Raw genomic sequence first — 16,849 nt, forward strand, 5'->3', positions numbered from 1 at the left:
GATTCGATTGGTTTGTAGCTGCCGTACGTGAATAGAATAGAGCCGCCGACGCTGCCGCCACCGCCGCGGTGTTACTCCCCGATAGGAATCCCGGTCGTTCGTCAGATACGCTCGAAAACATTTTAGGGTACCCCCTTCGACGAACACCGATCCAATTCTTCCGCCGGGATTTACGCGGGGAACTCCTCTTTTTATGAACACCGCCTCGCACATTTGCCTGCGAGAGCGCGATCTTTCATTTACTCTTGAAAACCGGGAACCCGAACAGCTGGCCCGATCGGGCATCTCGTCGAGAGGTCCATTCCGATCAGCACCTTCTGTTCGAAATCTCTAATTTTCCACCATTTATATTTAGAAACCGCTGGTCCTACGTTTGTATTTGTATTTTATATTCGCAGTGTATTTCTCGTTGACTTTTGTAGGACTTTTCATGAAAGTTGTGCCACGTTTGTCCTACAATTTATTTTACGGTTTCAGTGATTAGAACTTTTTTTGTAATTCGTAATTTCCTAAAAAAGGAGAAAATTTATGTCTATTCTATGCGTACATGTTCTCCGATAAGAAACTAGAATTTCATCTCGGTTTATTGGAAATTAATAAGATACATATTTATTAGACTCTGTTCTGAATCTTCATCACGAGTCTGACACGATATTGTAGGGCAAAGGGTTCAAATGTGCGCGATATTTATCAAGATTTTTGAACGGTTTCTATCGTGACACATGTTCATTTGAATTTTCTCAAATCGGCACGAGGGGTGGTCAAGGATTAACTTGGAGGTTGGTAACCGTTGATCCAATGGATCACCGATCCAGGACGACGCGTCCGTGATCGACAATAGTCGTTAAGAGGCGCTCAGGACGCGTGGAGCTCGCAGCCGCATGACATCGACGAGAGTATCCTTCGAGGATAACGATAATGCGACCTGTGTATCACGCCCTCGGGACCTATTCGGGCCGCATTCCCCGCGGCCAACTGATTTTTATCAGCACGCGCGTTACACCGTCAATTTCTTACAACACTCTACGACGAAGAGGGGATGGAAAACAAGGGCGAACTAGCTCTCGAAAACCTAACGACCCGTGTAGACACCGAACGACCGGCTGAAAGCAAGCAGCCCTGCCGTTCGAATAGGGTCCAGGCGAAAATCATGCTCGCATATGTGCGTCGGGATGTCTCTGTCCTATGGTGGTGACGAATGCGGTCGAATTGGGGAAACCTCGGCCCTATTAACAGCCCACGCACCTGCTCTGCTGGCTAAACACCACGCTATGCTTCGATCTTCGAGCTATCGGCCTTGTGTCTGCTTTTGTTGTAAGTATTCTGGATGTTCGTGGCAATTTACAACTTTGGGGAGCATTTTCTAGTACGACAATTCGGGGAAAATTGATTTGTCGGATTCAGTTTTTTATTTCTATAGAACTCATCGTGAAACAATCGTGGAACACAGGACACGTGTAACCAGCCGCGTGAAATAATTAAACGATCGAAAGACTAATGTACGTACGACCTCTGTTTATATAATTAGACGTCAACACGCAAGGGAACGAGGTTCTGCGAAGTCCCAATTTCTCGAAATCCGTTTATTTTTAAATACTCGGCTGCTTATCGCGTCGCATTTATCGGCGACTAGTTACACGGTATTAATTTACTAACGAACATTGGCGTATATCGCGAGCATGGGATCAATCAAGCATCATGATCGTGATCCGTGGCGTACAACACGAATCACAGATATGCGAGCGATACGGAGATACACACAATGTGTTACCCGCTTACAACAGACAACTCGAAACACGCCCGTTATCAGCATTATTCGGGGTGCTCGACGGTCACGCGACGCGTTTCGCGAAATCTCGTCCCAGTTTGCGAGCCGAGACGACAACTGATCGTTGCGGAACACAATAATTACGATTATTTTACGATCATCGAATATGTAACGCTTGAATAGTGCAAAAATTCGCGGAAAACTGGCCTCGGAAGCCGAAATACCCCGTTAACGATGCTGCCGCTGTGCAGCGGGTCTGTTAGCGTGTCGCGGCGCGTTCGAGTAAATTTCCCGCGGAATTGCGGGTGTGCCCGCGCGTTGTAACTCTTCTTCGTCGCCACCATTTTACGGATATTAAAGCGCAAACAGCCTCTAAGTTGAAAAATTATTGAACCGTTTTGCGATCCTTCACGCGGCCTCGCACGGTCCCTCCAGCCACCGGGAAAACGAAGGGGGTGTGCAAGAGGGTGCAACAGAGGAGTGGGTGGGGGAGAGGGGTGCAGCCGATGCCGGTGCACGTTAATAATGCACCGGGGAATGCGACGGGCCAGTAATGTAACGCGATAAATAATAGCGTGACGTCTTGTAAAGTGCATCGCGAGCGGCGCGAGCGTACAGGCGGTACCACGCTCGAGTATCCGCGGCGAGCTTTATGCGCCGGCACTTTTTTGAATAATGCAGTCGGCAATGTCACGGTGAATAGTGTCACGTTGTCGGTCCTGGGCGCGAGCAAGTGCACGCGAGTGCAAGCCACACGAGAAACCAGGGGAAAATTTGAAAACCGGAACCCGCCGCGCCTCTACGCTTCTTCCGCACCGGAGATGAACTTCGTCCTTTTTTCTTAGTCTTTCTCTTCGTTTTCTCTATCTCTCTTCTTCTCGTTTCTCCTCGATCCTAGCGTCTCTTTCTCCTGTTATTTTTCAGGTTGGAAGCGGGGAAATTGTGTCGCTACGACACGGCAGCTGCTCTTTACATTTTTATGATAGCTTCTTGGTGGTACACCGCTTTGGACGCTTCGGACTCCGCCCTCCGACAACGGCCGGCTGATCCCGAGGATAAGGGTTGTTTCCGTTTGCTTGAATTTTTCTTGGCAGCCCCGGATTCCCTCTTCTTCTTGCGACGAATGCGCCCGAGATTAATGGAACCGGGGATTTGATTAATAGATGACCCGCCGATTTCGTGCGCTCAACTATACCACACCCACCGGGAGGAGGATCCGATTATGCATCGCCGCACTAATTCTAAGCGAATTTATTCTTCCGGCAATTTCGGGAATTTTATATAATAAATTGATATTTGGTATTATAAATTTGATAATTTCAGAATAAATTGATTCAAATGTTTTCTTTGAAATACGACAGAACTTTTCCTCCGACCTAATAATATAATAATTACGAACAAGGGCACTAAAGTCTTTCAGTCGTGGCCAGGATGATCAAAGAGGCCCATCGAAAGATTGTTGGTCGAAATGGAATCGCTTTAATAGCCGACGGTAGCCCTTTCCCGTTCTCGACTGGTCTGGAAACTCCTGTGATCGCGCGACTACTTCTTGCGGGGGTGGATGGCGAGAATTAAAGGAGCCGCGTTGCTTAGCCGGTAGCAGGCACAGGGTTGCAAGGGTGGCGAGGAAGAGGAAGCCAGCAGGGGATGGTCGACCGGCGAGAAGGTGGAAACGATAACAAGACGGTCAACAGATGAAGCTTCGAAATACATATTTCCTGGCTGACGAGGGGTGGTGGGAGGGTGACTGCGCGGCATCTGCAAAATTTACCAAAGCCGTTTGAAGAAGAAATGAGCGAGCCAGGGGAGGTTCCCTGAAGAGGTTGATGAGACTCTAAGTGCATAAAGAGGGTAAACACGATCTTCGCGCACCCTCGAAATCAAATGACGAAACTTGAGGAAGGTACCACAGATAGGCAGAGAGGGGAAAAACGAGGGGGTGAAAGAGAGGGACAGAGAGGGGAGGGGTGAGTTTGCCGTGCTACGTCCCTTCGACGAAATATTTCTCGATGACTCGTGCGAAAGTGGCCCCGGCCAGGCTACCGGGGGAAATGGTACTTCATCCTCGCGCTGGATGGATCCCCAAGAAACATAACAGTAACCGTAACAATGGAGCCGGAGGGGTACAGAGGGAGGGCGCTCGTCGCGATCTCAGGTATCGTTACGCCACGGACTTTCGCGCCCCGATCAATGGAGGATGAGGACGAGGACTCCTTGTGGAAGGGCCATCGACTGACTCATCGGCAGATGGCATTCCTCGATCCTAAGGACTCTGGCTGCGAACCTGAATAAACTTTGGACAGGGGGACGGAGATTTATTTTCTTTCCTCTCTTTTGGAAAGCACGGGGGAAAGTCGGGGAACGCTGCGCTGTACCTCGACGCAGCGTCCGCTTCTGTCAATCTTCGTGGCGTCCATATTGATATACGTTTTCCTTAAGATCCGGTGACGGACAGAGAGAGAGAGAGAAAAGTGCACGTGGACATCCTCTCGGCCACGTAAGCTTCCACACTCCCGAATCGACGCAACCCCTATCCCAACACCAAATGGAGGGGTTAATGCGCCTAAACACTGCGGGATGTCTACCAATTTCCGGGTTGAACTAATGCACTTATCAGACAGCACCGGGGAGAAGGATCACGAGGAAAAGGTGGCGGGGGAGTGCGTGTGGGTGGGAATAATTGAGAGACAGCCCTTCGTCCGAATCGATGGGAGAACCCGGTGTTAAGCGGGACGAATCATAAGGGCGTGGAAATTAATGAGACGGGCCACGGGAACAGGGAAACGAATCGAGCGAAAAATTATCCTCGCGCGAAAAACGCGACGGGGAACAGATGTACGCCGTCGCGTCGCGTGCTGGAACACGGTGTGACGTGCACGGACATTTCTCGTTTTTGTTTTGCTCCTCAGCCGGGGAGGTGAGGAACTGTAATTAATTCCCGATGACGGTGAAATATCGTGTGATCCCAGGGGGGAAGTAACTCTCAGTATTTATTCTGCGATCCGTTCTTCGGATTTGTTAATTGATTTCGCGAGCTGTTGCGATTCGACGAGAGGGTGGCAAACACGGGCGAAATTAGAGCCTGGGAAGAATTGTTCTGTGTGATTAATTCCGATCCTCCATCTTGACCGAAAAGAAAGAGAAAATTTGTTGAGCAAGCTGTTGGTAGAAATGTGTGCCCATAATTATGAAAGTGGTCTAATTGTAAGTCAAAATTGAATGAATTTAGTAATTGAATTAACTGATGAACTGATTTTCTTTTATTGTAAAAAATGAACCGTCCGGTAGTGCTTCTTATTTCAACACAATATGGAATTCGTTCAGTGTTAATATCCTTTTCCCTGAAATATCTCGGAATCTATTTATTTTGAATGAAACGAGCCGGGCGCGTTAACGATCTACAAATTGCACGGAAGGAAAATGTTAATCGGAGACGTGAGTTGAAATCTAGTCGGCGCAATCTCCGAGTGCAATAAATTTCGTTCGATTACGTAGGCGGCCGGGCGCGCAGCTCTCCTGACAAAACCGAACATTGTAATCCGATTACCACCGGGCGAATCCGGAAAAGTCGAAAGGATCGAAACCGTGAACGATGAACTGCTTGATTCTCCGGCAGCAATAAATTATTCGCTGAAAGCAATTTTCCCGGGGCCAACATTTACCGGAACCAGACTCGTCGGAGAGTAACATCATTAAAACCCACTCGAACCGTTTTATTAGCTCCCGGCTTCGAACAACGATTTTTCTGGAGGCCCGCTAAAAATACCCATCTCTCCTCGACTGTATAAGACTGTCTCTGTCTTTTGCATTCGAGGCACTTCGAGGAGGTAGGGTCTTCGTAAGGGAATTATGCATTAAAAATCGGTCCCATTAAAACCGCTCCGGGTCGGCTCTATCTCGGTCAATTATGCATCGGCGGATTCCATCGTGGCGCTAATCGCGTTTCAGCACGCGACGTAACATTCGGAGCGCACCTCAAATATTTATCCCGGTTCATTAAGCCGAAAACAATGTTGCCCGCTTTAATAATTCGACGAAACAAACGCCAGAAGGTTTCGTGCATCGCCACTGGATACTTTTCAATTAACGCCGACAAGATTTCGAAGGTTCGTTGATTCTTTCGGTAATCCGTGTCGCGGGCCGCTCCTTATTGAATTAGGGGTCGCAGCGAGCGGCCAAATGACAGGGCGTGGACCGCCGCGCGTATTCCTGATTAAGCCTCTTAATTGCTCGTTCCTGCTGCCTCTCGGCGAGAGAAAACCTGGAGAAAGTTACGGTGTTATGGCGCGCCGCGATGGAATTGTATCGGAGGGCCCTTCGCGTCGCGCCTCAAATTAGACGGTGCATAATTGAGGGAACAATCGCTGGGGGAGGAACTGCGATCGCGAGGGTAGTTTCCCGCCGATGAGAAAGAAAAATTGATTCTTCCTCATCTTGATAGAAACGTTTAGTTAAAAACGATTTCTGTTGAAAATAAATTATTCTTCGTTCCTGCAGTTTTACGAAATCACGTTCCAGATAGAGGAGCATTGTTCCACTAATCCCATTATTAAAAATGGTGTTGCGAACGGTTGTTTGTGCTCATTTGATTAGATCCTGCGACTTCGTGTCGCAGATCTCGTCCACAAGAGCACCGGGAATTTTTTAGCGAAATATCCGTCGGACTGTTGCGAACTCGCGGGACGTATTTGACACGCTAGAACGGCAAAGAACAATTCGTGCACACGTTTGTCAGACGCTGGCCTCGTTTCGAACGAATGCTAGCGTAACAGATTCTACTGACCTATTTCAGGCCGACGACTCGTATCTCGTGCGTGATCTAGCTAACGCTCGGCGACACACTCTATGAATCGTTTCAGCCTATTCAATTAATAAAAACCGGGGGGAGAGGTCGAAGGATTTCTAATAATTAAATTGGCAACTTATACCTGCAAACATGTTGCGGGACATATAAAAATCACAATCAAACATACAGAACCGCTGTCTACACATTACACACTTCCACTTTCACACGACCAATCACACACCGAACTAATTAAGAAAAATCGAAGACAAAGGAAATTCCGGCCACGTTCACTTAATTCATTCCATTCACCTCATTCGCTTCGTTCGCTTCGCCCACTTCGTCCACTTGATTCGCTTCGTTTACTTCATCTACTTCATCCGCGATCATTCTACGGCTCGATCGGACCGTGCAGGTCTATTAGGCGATCGAATCGAATTATGCTCCCCCAGCTGACCGATCTTGAAGCAAGACGTATTTATTCGGGAAAACGGGAATGCGGCGCCCGAAAATAAACGCAAAAACGCCGCGCGCCGAGGCGAGAGACACACGCTCTCGCGAAATTGAGTTACCGGCGCGCGGCGGCGTCGCCTCCTCCGCCTCGTTATTCTCGCGAGACTCGAAATAAAGTGGCGGGGACATCCCGCAAGGATTGAGTTACCGTCCACTTAATTGACCGCCCGCAGAAACGAGAAGAGGACACTGATTGACAGAGAGATGCAGCTGTCATCACGGGACCGGGACACCCCCCCGAAGAAGGGCGATCTCGTGTGTACGAGTTTAATTGGTCTTTAGCGGAATCCTGAAACCTGGGGAACGGGCATGGAATTCGGAAAACTACGCAGCTGTCGCTGCAAGGATTCTTCTTTCCATTATTCCTGCGCGTGGTAGTCTGGAAACTAGCTTTCTGGGGACGGAAGCTAATTTCGGAAGCTTAGGAAACATTCTTTTTCCTCAATAGCTGCAACCCTTTGAGGACTGCTTCAATAGTCTCTCGTACGCATGTCTGATATCGTCAGACTTAAACATTAAAAACTATTCGAGGGGGTCGTCACTTAAATGCACCAGCCGGTACAGTCTCGAGACTTGAACGTGGTCCAGCCGCTCGAGAAAGTGACACCACAGTCGCGACGAATTTCTCGGATTACATAAACCCAAATAGTCCGATGAGTCATTCTAATTCTGGTATCCATCGGGGTTGCATCTCCCAACACCTTTCCCCGTCTGTTCAAGCCCCGTTCACCTCTTCCCGTGCATGTCTTAGGCGTCGTCCTCAAGCCGCGTCGGTCCATCCGTCTACCGTATAAATAGCCGTGGCACGTGTGTGTCGCCTCGATGGCCCACTTTCCGCTTTCCTCGTTTCGCCACTCGAAATTAGAGACCCTCGCGCCGACAACCATGTTTTTTCTCCTGTTTCGGCAAGAACGATCCTCGGGCTACGGTCCCCATAGACTTCGCCTTGCTGCCGGAGCACCGCAGGGCCATGGGGTATGCAAGGTATTTGCATCGCTCGACACGGAAACACTTTTTCCGCTGGCATCGCAAAGCGCCGACGGAATCGGAGAAACGGATGATTTTGGAGGGTGACTTTGGGAGATGCTCCATGTTGGCGAATTGTTGTTCGAGGAAAATTGGGGAACGTATAAAAGTATGTGTAAAAATTCAAAAAATAGAACAGTAGTCTATATTAACCTTTTGCAGTCGGAGCTATTTTAACTGGAAAATTAAACGTTTCTTCCGATCTAGAATATTTCCATTCCCTGTGATTTTTTTGCAATTTTATGGATATGAAATTGGTATAATACCCTATATGTACAATATCTAAATGTTTAGTAATTGTTTAGATACCGATATATTTAATAATCTAAACAATATTTTGAATAATGGTAGAGCAATTTTTAGTGGTGCCTCTCAGAGGGGACAAACGAGTGCAAAGGGTTTACATTTATATCGGGAACAAAACTTGTGCTCTACGGAATTATTGATATATCGATAACAATTGTATACCTTGTTGATAACCATATCGTTAAATGCATCTTTAGTTGAGCATCGACAAGACACACCAGCGGGAAAGCCTGCGTACCTTTGAGGATTTCGAAATAAAAATGTGGGCTGTTCGTGAACGGGCGAAAAGGAAATTCGCATGCGCGTTATTTCTAATGCAAAATCGGGTTAGAAGGGTCGGGCGGATTGTGCCGGGCGAGTTGCAACGTTGACCATGACAATTCATTTCTCGTGAGGACGAACCGCGAGCAAATAACAACCGACGCCGCCGACGCACCGGTGTCTCGCATTACCTTTTCAGCGGGACAACAGCGACCGGTTCTTCTCTTTCTTTTGGAAAATTAATTTCGCTACGCCATATTACCCCGAGTCCTCTCATTATTAATGTCCTTGTTCTCTATCCCAACGGAAGTTACCGGCAACGAAGGGAAGCTTTCCGTTTCCCGCGGAAAATAAATAAACTGCACTCGGAGTTCCGACGCGGCGTGTCACGTGTCACGGGAAAAATGCGGCACGGGAACCCGACCTCGGCCAGATCTGTGCTGAATACGTTCGCGACCGATTCCCACGCTGTACAATAATACAGATCTAAAGGCTCCGCGAAGCTTCTGTTACTTTGTCACGATCGGATGAGGTGTGGACACGGAGCTCGACGAGAAATTGCTGACATTGCTACGTTGATCATATGCGAGCGACAGCAATCTTCGTAATTGTGTAATTAGTACTTCTTCTTTGTTGGGATAATTAGACAGCGGATTTGATGCATTTATGACATTTATGAGTAGGTGTAATTTAAAACATCTGAAATATGTTTGAATGATGTTTCAAGAGAGCCAGACGCAGTTCTTCAGAAATTCTATTATAAAACGCGACTGCGACAGCGTTCAAAAATTCTATCTTTTTCTAGAGATCGATTCGACAGACGTTGCTTTAATCTACAGAATAGAAGAACAGTATAAGGAGAAGAATGGTAGAACACCTGCAGCTTTTTATTCAGAGGCTCCTCCCGACAGTAGATTGTGCCATTCATACGCACACAGGATGATTCAGCCCATTGTCCCCGATCTTTGCATTTCTTCTTTGATTTTGTAGTCCATTATACGCGAGGACGACCAGTTAATAATTCTGTACAAAATTAAAGATAGGGGAGAGCCTCGTGCAACACGGTTTTAAAACAGCGCGATCCGCAAGCAACAAAGTACTCCATACAATTTCAAATTGTACAACGCAGATATTGTTGCTAGTATCAAAATGATGAATTAATTGGATCGAAATGGTCGTATATTAATACGTACATATAGATCAAATATTATGGTCGCACATTACAACAGTTGCAGGAACAATAAGCGTGGCGAACCGTTGAAATCACGCTTTCTTTCAAAATATAGAAAGCGAATCCTCCTTGCCGGAAGTAATATGTCCCACACTCCTATCAGATTCACCACTGGTATATAACGCATGGCCTGAACCGAATATCCGGTCAAATAACCAATGAGTGCCGCGCAACGATGGTGAAACCACGCAGCTTCGCTGTTCTAACGTTGTTCGTGACTTTCGGTGTCAATATAGTGGAACCGCTGGTGCACGAGGGCCTGTCGAAGTTCTTGGGATCTCTAACTGCCGTCAAACAGTACTGCTCTAATTTTTTTTATCGCGACTGGTATCTGCTCTTTCTGCGAGTAATGCAATCCTTTGACGCCGAGAATCAACCTGCTAATCGATCGTGATCAAGAACGAATCAAAACTTTGAGAAAGACAGCGCAACATTTTCACAAAGTTAAAGCGTCAAAAATGCATTATCGGCAGACTGGCCAAATAATTAATAACTAGACTGTGGATCTTTATGCAAAATAAAAATTGTCTTCATTAATTGTCAGGCACGCCTACCATGTACAAATTTCTATCTTGCTTTAATCATTTTAATCAGTTCAAAATAACATATACAGTGGGTGTACAAAGCATTCGTACACTTTTTAAAAACTAATAACTTTTTTATATAATTGTACCAAACAACCTGATTTTTTATAATCAATTAGAAGCATGATATGCAAAAAAGATTTTCCAAAAATTATAATTTACAAGGTTAAATGCAAAAATAAAAAAGGCATTTTTTAAAACTTTTTTATTTGGGTCCTTAATGAAAATTTAAAATATATGTTTTGTAGATATATGTTAGTTATACACATTCTGAAAATTTCATTGAAATCGATTAACATACACACGAGCAACAAGCGGTTGAAAATGGTGAAAATCCTAGTTTTCCACGACTTTTGATCAGTTTCTGCTTAAAATCCACAGTATCGTACATCTTTCGATGCCTGTTGTTTTTTTCTGCGTCAATCGATTTCGATGAAATTTTCACCATGTGTATAAAGAACATGATCTAGAAAACATATATTTTAAATTTTCATTAAGGGCCCAAATAAAAAAGTTTTAAAAAATGCCTCTTTTATTTTTGCATTCAACCTTGTAAATTGTAATTTTTGGAAAATCTTTTTGCATATCAATTCGTAAACTAATGCTTCTAATTGAGTATAAAAAATCAGGTCGTTTGGTACAATTATAAAAAAGTTATTAGTTTTTAAAAGGTGTACGAATACTTTGTACACTCACTCTGTAGGTGTCCTGAAATGCTTTTAATCTTTTGACACTAAACCTACTGACCATCAAAAGTGACTAATGCGTATGGTTTTGTAAAAAGAATAAGATTTAAATTTACTGCAGTCAAAAAATGTATTCAATCAATTCCCATGAAAAAACCTTTACGATCTCTGAATAATTCTCAAATAAAAAATCTAAAATGGGTTATTTGACCCTTCGTAGTAGGTTTAGTGTTAGTAACAATGATAACCCAACGGAAAGTGTGCAACTCGTGTGATCGTAGCGTGAGGATTCCCGAACTTCTGAATCAATTGTGCAACGAATCGCAAGGCTCGGACGCAATTCGCCAAGACGCTTGCTACGGCTGCTTCTTCAAGGCCACCAACCAACCCCTCAGCTACCCCATGCTGGTGGCTATGTCCAGCTGCGCAGACCTGTACCTGAACAACACCGATTACGTTCACTGCCAACAGTACTTGAACGTAAGTGAGATTTCATTTGTTTCTACATATAAGAATGTCAGATATCGATCATCGACGAGGATTATTGCAACAGAACGCTACCAGCACCCTGAACACCAAAGCCAACCCAACAACGATCTACTGCACGTTCCTCGAATGCATTCGCCAGGTGAACAAGGACAATTTGGTAAGCAGTTTAATTATTCCGAGGCGCTTAAGGGCTTTTCGCCTGATCGTTAAATTTCGCGCGGCAGGGGTTCGACGTGCTGACGTTACCAGCTCCAATTCATGACTGGATGATTTATTCAATCGTTTCTGTAGGGGTGTAAATGTGTCCATAATTATGAAAGTGGTCTAAGTGAAAATTAAAAAGAAATGAGTGTTACCAGTTATTTCATATCGCGTTATTTTAAACTAAATGAATTCGATGTAATTTTTACAATACATATCGTGAAAAATGAACTCCAGTTCAGCGTAAGTTGTTTCTGGATTTGTGTGAGATGTCGGCCGATTCATTGTAAATAATGTACATAAGAACGTAAAGAACGAGATGGTTGTAAATATTGAACAGGACGCGCGTGTGAAGCTGCGAACGTCGCCAAGTCCGAGGACGTCGAGGAAAACTTCTTTCATATACCGGAAACTGTATAAACAAATAGCGCGAAATATTTGCGTCATATGGGAACGGGACCCCGAGTCGAACACCATACGGCCTGGAGCGGAACCTATTGATCCAAGACGGCAATCGATACAACCGAAAACTTCGTAAAACTTATGATATACTGTACATATATACACACATACCTATACCAACTCCTATAATCGTTCTGTACATAGTGTACGATACTTGAACAGAATGCTGGAACGCGAATCGATGGGCTCGGTAAGTGGTTTCACCTAATTGTAAAATAATTTTGTACATATAATTTACGCACTCATATCAGCGCCCGCTCTAGCGGTTACGCCGCCCCGGACAAAAAGACAAATTGCCGCTCCTTAAGAATATATATTTTTTTAAAATAAAGGTACATATTTTTTATTTTCAATAACAATCAAAACATTTTATTCAAATTTTAATAAAAGCATGTATTTAGAAAGGAACATGTAACATAACATTGATAATCAAGCAGTGCAAAACAGTAGAAATTAATGAAGAAATATCTGTACCTAGCCACAAATTGTTAACCATATAATTTTCTACGTTTTTAAATGCTATTAAAAATGTGTATTATTGCACAAACAATCAAAATGCCATTATTTTGAAAATAAAACAAGGTAACATCGACTACGCTAAAATCACAAAAAACTTTGTAATTAAGCTCAGTACATTGCTTAGGCTTTCATTTTTGCCTAAAAGCGCAGATACTGCTGAAATTCAATCTGCTAATTCTACGTAACGTGAAATTTTCTATTTATTGGGTATTTAACACATCAATATTTTTCTTAAACATACAGCCAAAATGGCACCCCTAAATTTTGGCGCCCCGGACAAATGTCCGGGTTGCCCGCCTCTAGAGCGGGCCCTGCTCATATTCGTTAGCGTTTCAAACAGAGGAAGAATAGGTTTTGTTGATTGTTTTATTCTAATTCTATGACGGTTTCCCTCAGATAAGAGAGTGCGTGGGCGAAGCAATCCGCATGTTCCCGAGCTTCAACAACACCGATGTGAAACTGGCCCAATTGTTTGTCAACACAACTGCCTGCGTGCTTGCGAAAACTCGTTGCGCGCTCTTGAACCCGATCACTGGCGAATTTCAGGAGGAAGATCTTGCTAATAAGCTACACATACCAACGGTGAACGCACTGGCAGTCAACACCGATTACGACATCAACATCGTCCAGATGCCTTTCCATTACGGGTCCGTCGACGCCTGCGCGAAATATAGAAACTACGAACAGGCGAGCTGGCCCACCGTCACTTGCTGACTAGATCCTCCGACAACGGAAATAAATTTTTCGATATTCTGATGGGGTTCAACAGAGAATTATAAAGATCAACCACCTTAAAATGTCTCGTCTAATTTCTTAAAACGTTCGCGAGCCGCTAATTAAACAGAGAAACCAGAGCCACGCGCGAGGGTTAAAAAGCCCGCATAAATTCCGCGAACCGCGACAGGACGGATATTCCGTGTTTTCAATTAGAATAAGAAAAAGATCAAGAGGGAACTTGGCTCGCGGGGGGTCGTTCTATATGCATGCACAATTCGTCGCGTGTTTCCCCGCGCGCAGAACTTCCAGCAGCAGCGGTGGAAATCGTGAAAAGAAGTCTGTAACATGGTTGCAGCGTTTTCACACGCGCCACTTGAAATACCAGAAAAGTCTCGCGACTTTTTTCCGCGAGATGTTTCGCTTTTTCATATCGGCCGCGTTTTCGCGCCCCTCGCCGAGCATGCGAGGGTAAATAAAAATTCCGTGACAAACCCCCCATGACGCGACGAGCAAATCCCAGCGAGTTTGTTATTTGCGAATGTGCCCGTCGACTGGTCGAAGTCGTCCCGAATTATTTGTTTACGGAGATTGGCAAGATTTCGCTCGAATGGAACACACGGGGATTAAAAACAATGTGATGTTCCCGTCGCTGAAATGCTCCGACTAGTGGTATTATCGTTAGAATGATTTATCTGGTTTGATTGTTGTAAGGGACTGGATGTATTTCGCAGTAGTTCCTATTTAATTCTTCAATAAATAATGTTGTGTTCGTATATGATGTAAGAAGGTAATTCCCGACACGTTCAGTCATGCCTCTATTCAAGAGAGACTATTTGTTGCAGCGAACGTCAAAGTGAAACTTATGCATTCCTATTAAACAATCGCCTTAAACGATGAATCATAATTGCGTTATAACACGACGTGCACTCGGATGACTCGTGTCATTCTTAGTCACTATTACGCTATCTTTCGGTGTCATCACGGTGGTACGTAATCATTATTAAGTTGACTCTTGTAGTAATGATCGGACCGCGAATCCTTATGCTGTAATTTACTGCTTGCTATTTATGCAAATGCACAAACGTCTATCTATATTTGGAGTGAGTAGTAACAGTGGAACGGAAAGGATAAATGACGAAAACCCGTGAGGGAGGTAAACGAATTCGAAAGTAATTTACGGTTACAGCCGGGGGTGTAATTATTATAGTTCCCCGAAGACTATCCTGAACTAAATTTCAATTCCAAACAGCTACTCGATCTATTCGACACGACCCGAAACGCTCCTTCCTTCGTCAGTCGTGCCTAACATCCGAGAAGTTCATTTACACCGAACATTCGGGGAAGTTCATTCACCCCTACAGTATTTGCTCGCCTCTAGTGCGAATGGAGTACCGATTCGCAACTCTAGATTGCAACAATCTTTCTTCGGGAGTTCTCGCTGCAAGTCAGCGTCGCCGCGACGCGTCTCGTCGCCTCGGAGCGCGACTCCATGGAATTAATTTGCAACAATGTCGAGGTGGAGGGGCGAAAAACCGAGCCTAACCGACAACCTGACAGCGATCCCTGTCGTATTCCATCACCCACATCATTTCCAATAATACGCAGAGTTTCGATTAAGTTCATTATGATGATCTACGATTTATTTTACGGTTTCAATAATTACAACGTTTTTGTGGTTCGTAATTTCTTTTAAAAAAAGGAGTAAATGTATATCTATTGTATCCCTATATGTCCTCTAATAGCTGTACATTAACAAAGCCAAAATAGAACTTTATTTCAATTTAAAGAAAATTAATAAAAAACCATACATATCGATCAGACTCTGTTCAGAATCTTCATCACTTAAATTGTTTTGTAAAAGCAAATTTACGGATCGTATAATTGCAGCAGGATTAGATCGGATGAATATAAAATTGAGCGATGTAGTCGACAGGTTAAAATGAATGTTTTAATCATCGATTAAAAAGATCGATGCGTTATTTACAGCGAACGAAGCTGTTGGAGAACGGTTCTAAATTCGGAGATTTTCCGCGGCGTACAACGATCCGCCGAGAGATTACACAGCTGACGGACAACGCGAAACCCACCCTCGCAGAATTATGACCGATATAATCTCAAGAGAGTCGTGACACCCGAAAGTATAACACATGTATGTGTACATACATATATGAACAGGCGACATAACTGGGTGAACATATCGTAGCCGCGTCATCAGCGCAAGCACCGGATGTAGATGCTAAAAGAACCGTTTACGATATTACTCATCCGGCAAAGTGATCGTAACGAACCGGACAATAAACAAGCTCACGTCAAATAATACGGTAAAATGTCCGGCGAACGACACAACAGATAAAAGAGCATGATTTTTAGAGGCTGTCGGCCGTGCCGAGGGCTCAAAGCCCGCTCCACCAGTTAAAAGTATTTTGATCGGACCGAGATCGTAACTTTTTTCACAGTCCGTGCTGTTTCGCGAAAAAGAGACCGCGCGAAATGAGGCTTTTACCGTTAACCTCGCCGTTTATATACGATTACTGCTCGGAGGTTATTTATGTGCTCACGACACGTGCAAATTACTTAAATACCATTTAAAAGTCGAATTTATTTCTAAAAGGACAAATGTAAATTTTCTAGAAACAAAAGGCTTATTCCTCCTTACACCCCTTGCCCAACAATATCGTGTCAGACTGGTGATGAGGATTCTGAACAGAGTAATTCTAATAAATATGTGTGTTATTAATCTCCTTTAACACTACGTTTACGGAGCTCTAAAAATAACCATTTCACATTATTTTATAAACATAACAAATCTTTGGCCATTTTTCCATTAATATATACCCAAAGAAATAAATTTGGTAAATAATTCCTCAGGGAAGCATCTTTACAATCTTAATAAACGAAAATTAAGAATACTCGAACACCTAGTGTTACACCGAGATGAAATTCCATTTTGGCTTTGCTAATGTATATTGTTGGAGAACATGTAGGCATGCAGTAGATATAAACTTTCTCCTTCTTTAGGAGATTACGTACTACAGTAAAAGTTCTAATCACTGAAACCGTATAATAAATCGTAGGGCAAGGGGTTCAAGTGACTCTTGGGCTACTGTGTACAAAATTGTACGTAGGCAAATGCGAACGCTATTTCCGTCTGATTCTTGCGACAATAGTGATACGATGATTATAAACGTCTTTGATCATGAACGCGCTTGATTGATCGGATGAAAGACTGCCGGATGGTACAGACAGTCAGGCACGTAAGTAATGGTACTCTTGTCGATGTTGTTATGACGTTTCTCTGGCGAC

The 16,849-nt window shown here is 44.2% G+C and overlaps 2 protein-coding genes across 6 annotated transcripts in view; one reads left to right on the forward strand and one right to left on the reverse strand.

Annotated features, from left to right (window-relative positions):
* Positions 1-16,849, reverse strand: part of Pdk1 (Phosphoinositide-dependent kinase 1) — a 578,009-nt gene that overhangs the window by 549,865 nt on the left and 11,295 nt on the right. The gene's annotated exons all lie outside the window — the stretch shown is intronic.
* On the forward strand, positions 9,796-15,720 carry LOC143211743 (uncharacterized). 4 transcript variants are annotated; one of them, XR_013009519.1, is made up of 5 exons: positions 9,811-10,185; positions 11,440-11,638; positions 11,712-11,804; positions 12,189-12,500; positions 13,226-13,364. XR_013009519.1 is itself a non-coding variant. In XM_076429681.1 (4 exons), exons 1-4 carry the CDS (start codon positions 10,064-10,066, stop codon positions 12,384-12,386), a joined length of 612 nt encoding a protein of 203 aa, XP_076285796.1. In that variant the 5' UTR covers positions 9,796-10,063; the 3' UTR covers positions 12,387-13,238. The 4 variants fall into 4 exon arrangements, 3 of the variants coding, with proteins under 3 accessions (XP_076285796.1, XP_076285794.1, XP_076285795.1); XM_076429681.1 differs by having other exon boundaries at positions 9,796-10,185; positions 12,189-13,238; XM_076429679.1 differs by lacking the exon at positions 12,189-12,500 and having other exon boundaries at positions 9,820-10,185; positions 13,226-15,720.

The sequence above is a fragment of the Lasioglossum baleicum genome, chromosome 9 (assembly GCF_051020765.1).
Source record: "Lasioglossum baleicum chromosome 9, iyLasBale1, whole genome shotgun sequence".
Lineage (NCBI taxonomy): Eukaryota > Metazoa > Arthropoda > Insecta > Hymenoptera > Halictidae > Lasioglossum > Lasioglossum baleicum.

What these genes read in the sequence shown, in the direction of transcription:
- LOC143211743 (XM_076429679.1), top strand. Translation starts at nt 10,064, where the DNA reads ATGGTGAAACCACGCAGCTTCGCTGTTCTAACGTTGTTCGTGACTTTC. An exon ending in TCTCTAACTGCCGTCAAACA is followed by an intron (nt 10,186 to 11,439) that starts GTACTGCTCTAA and finishes GTGTGATCGTAG; the next exon opens with CGTGAGGATTCCCGAACTTC. An exon ending in AGGTGAACAAGGACAATTTG is followed by an intron (nt 11,805 to 13,225) that starts GTAAGCAGTTTA and finishes GGTTTCCCTCAG; the next exon opens with ATAAGAGAGTGCGTGGGCGA.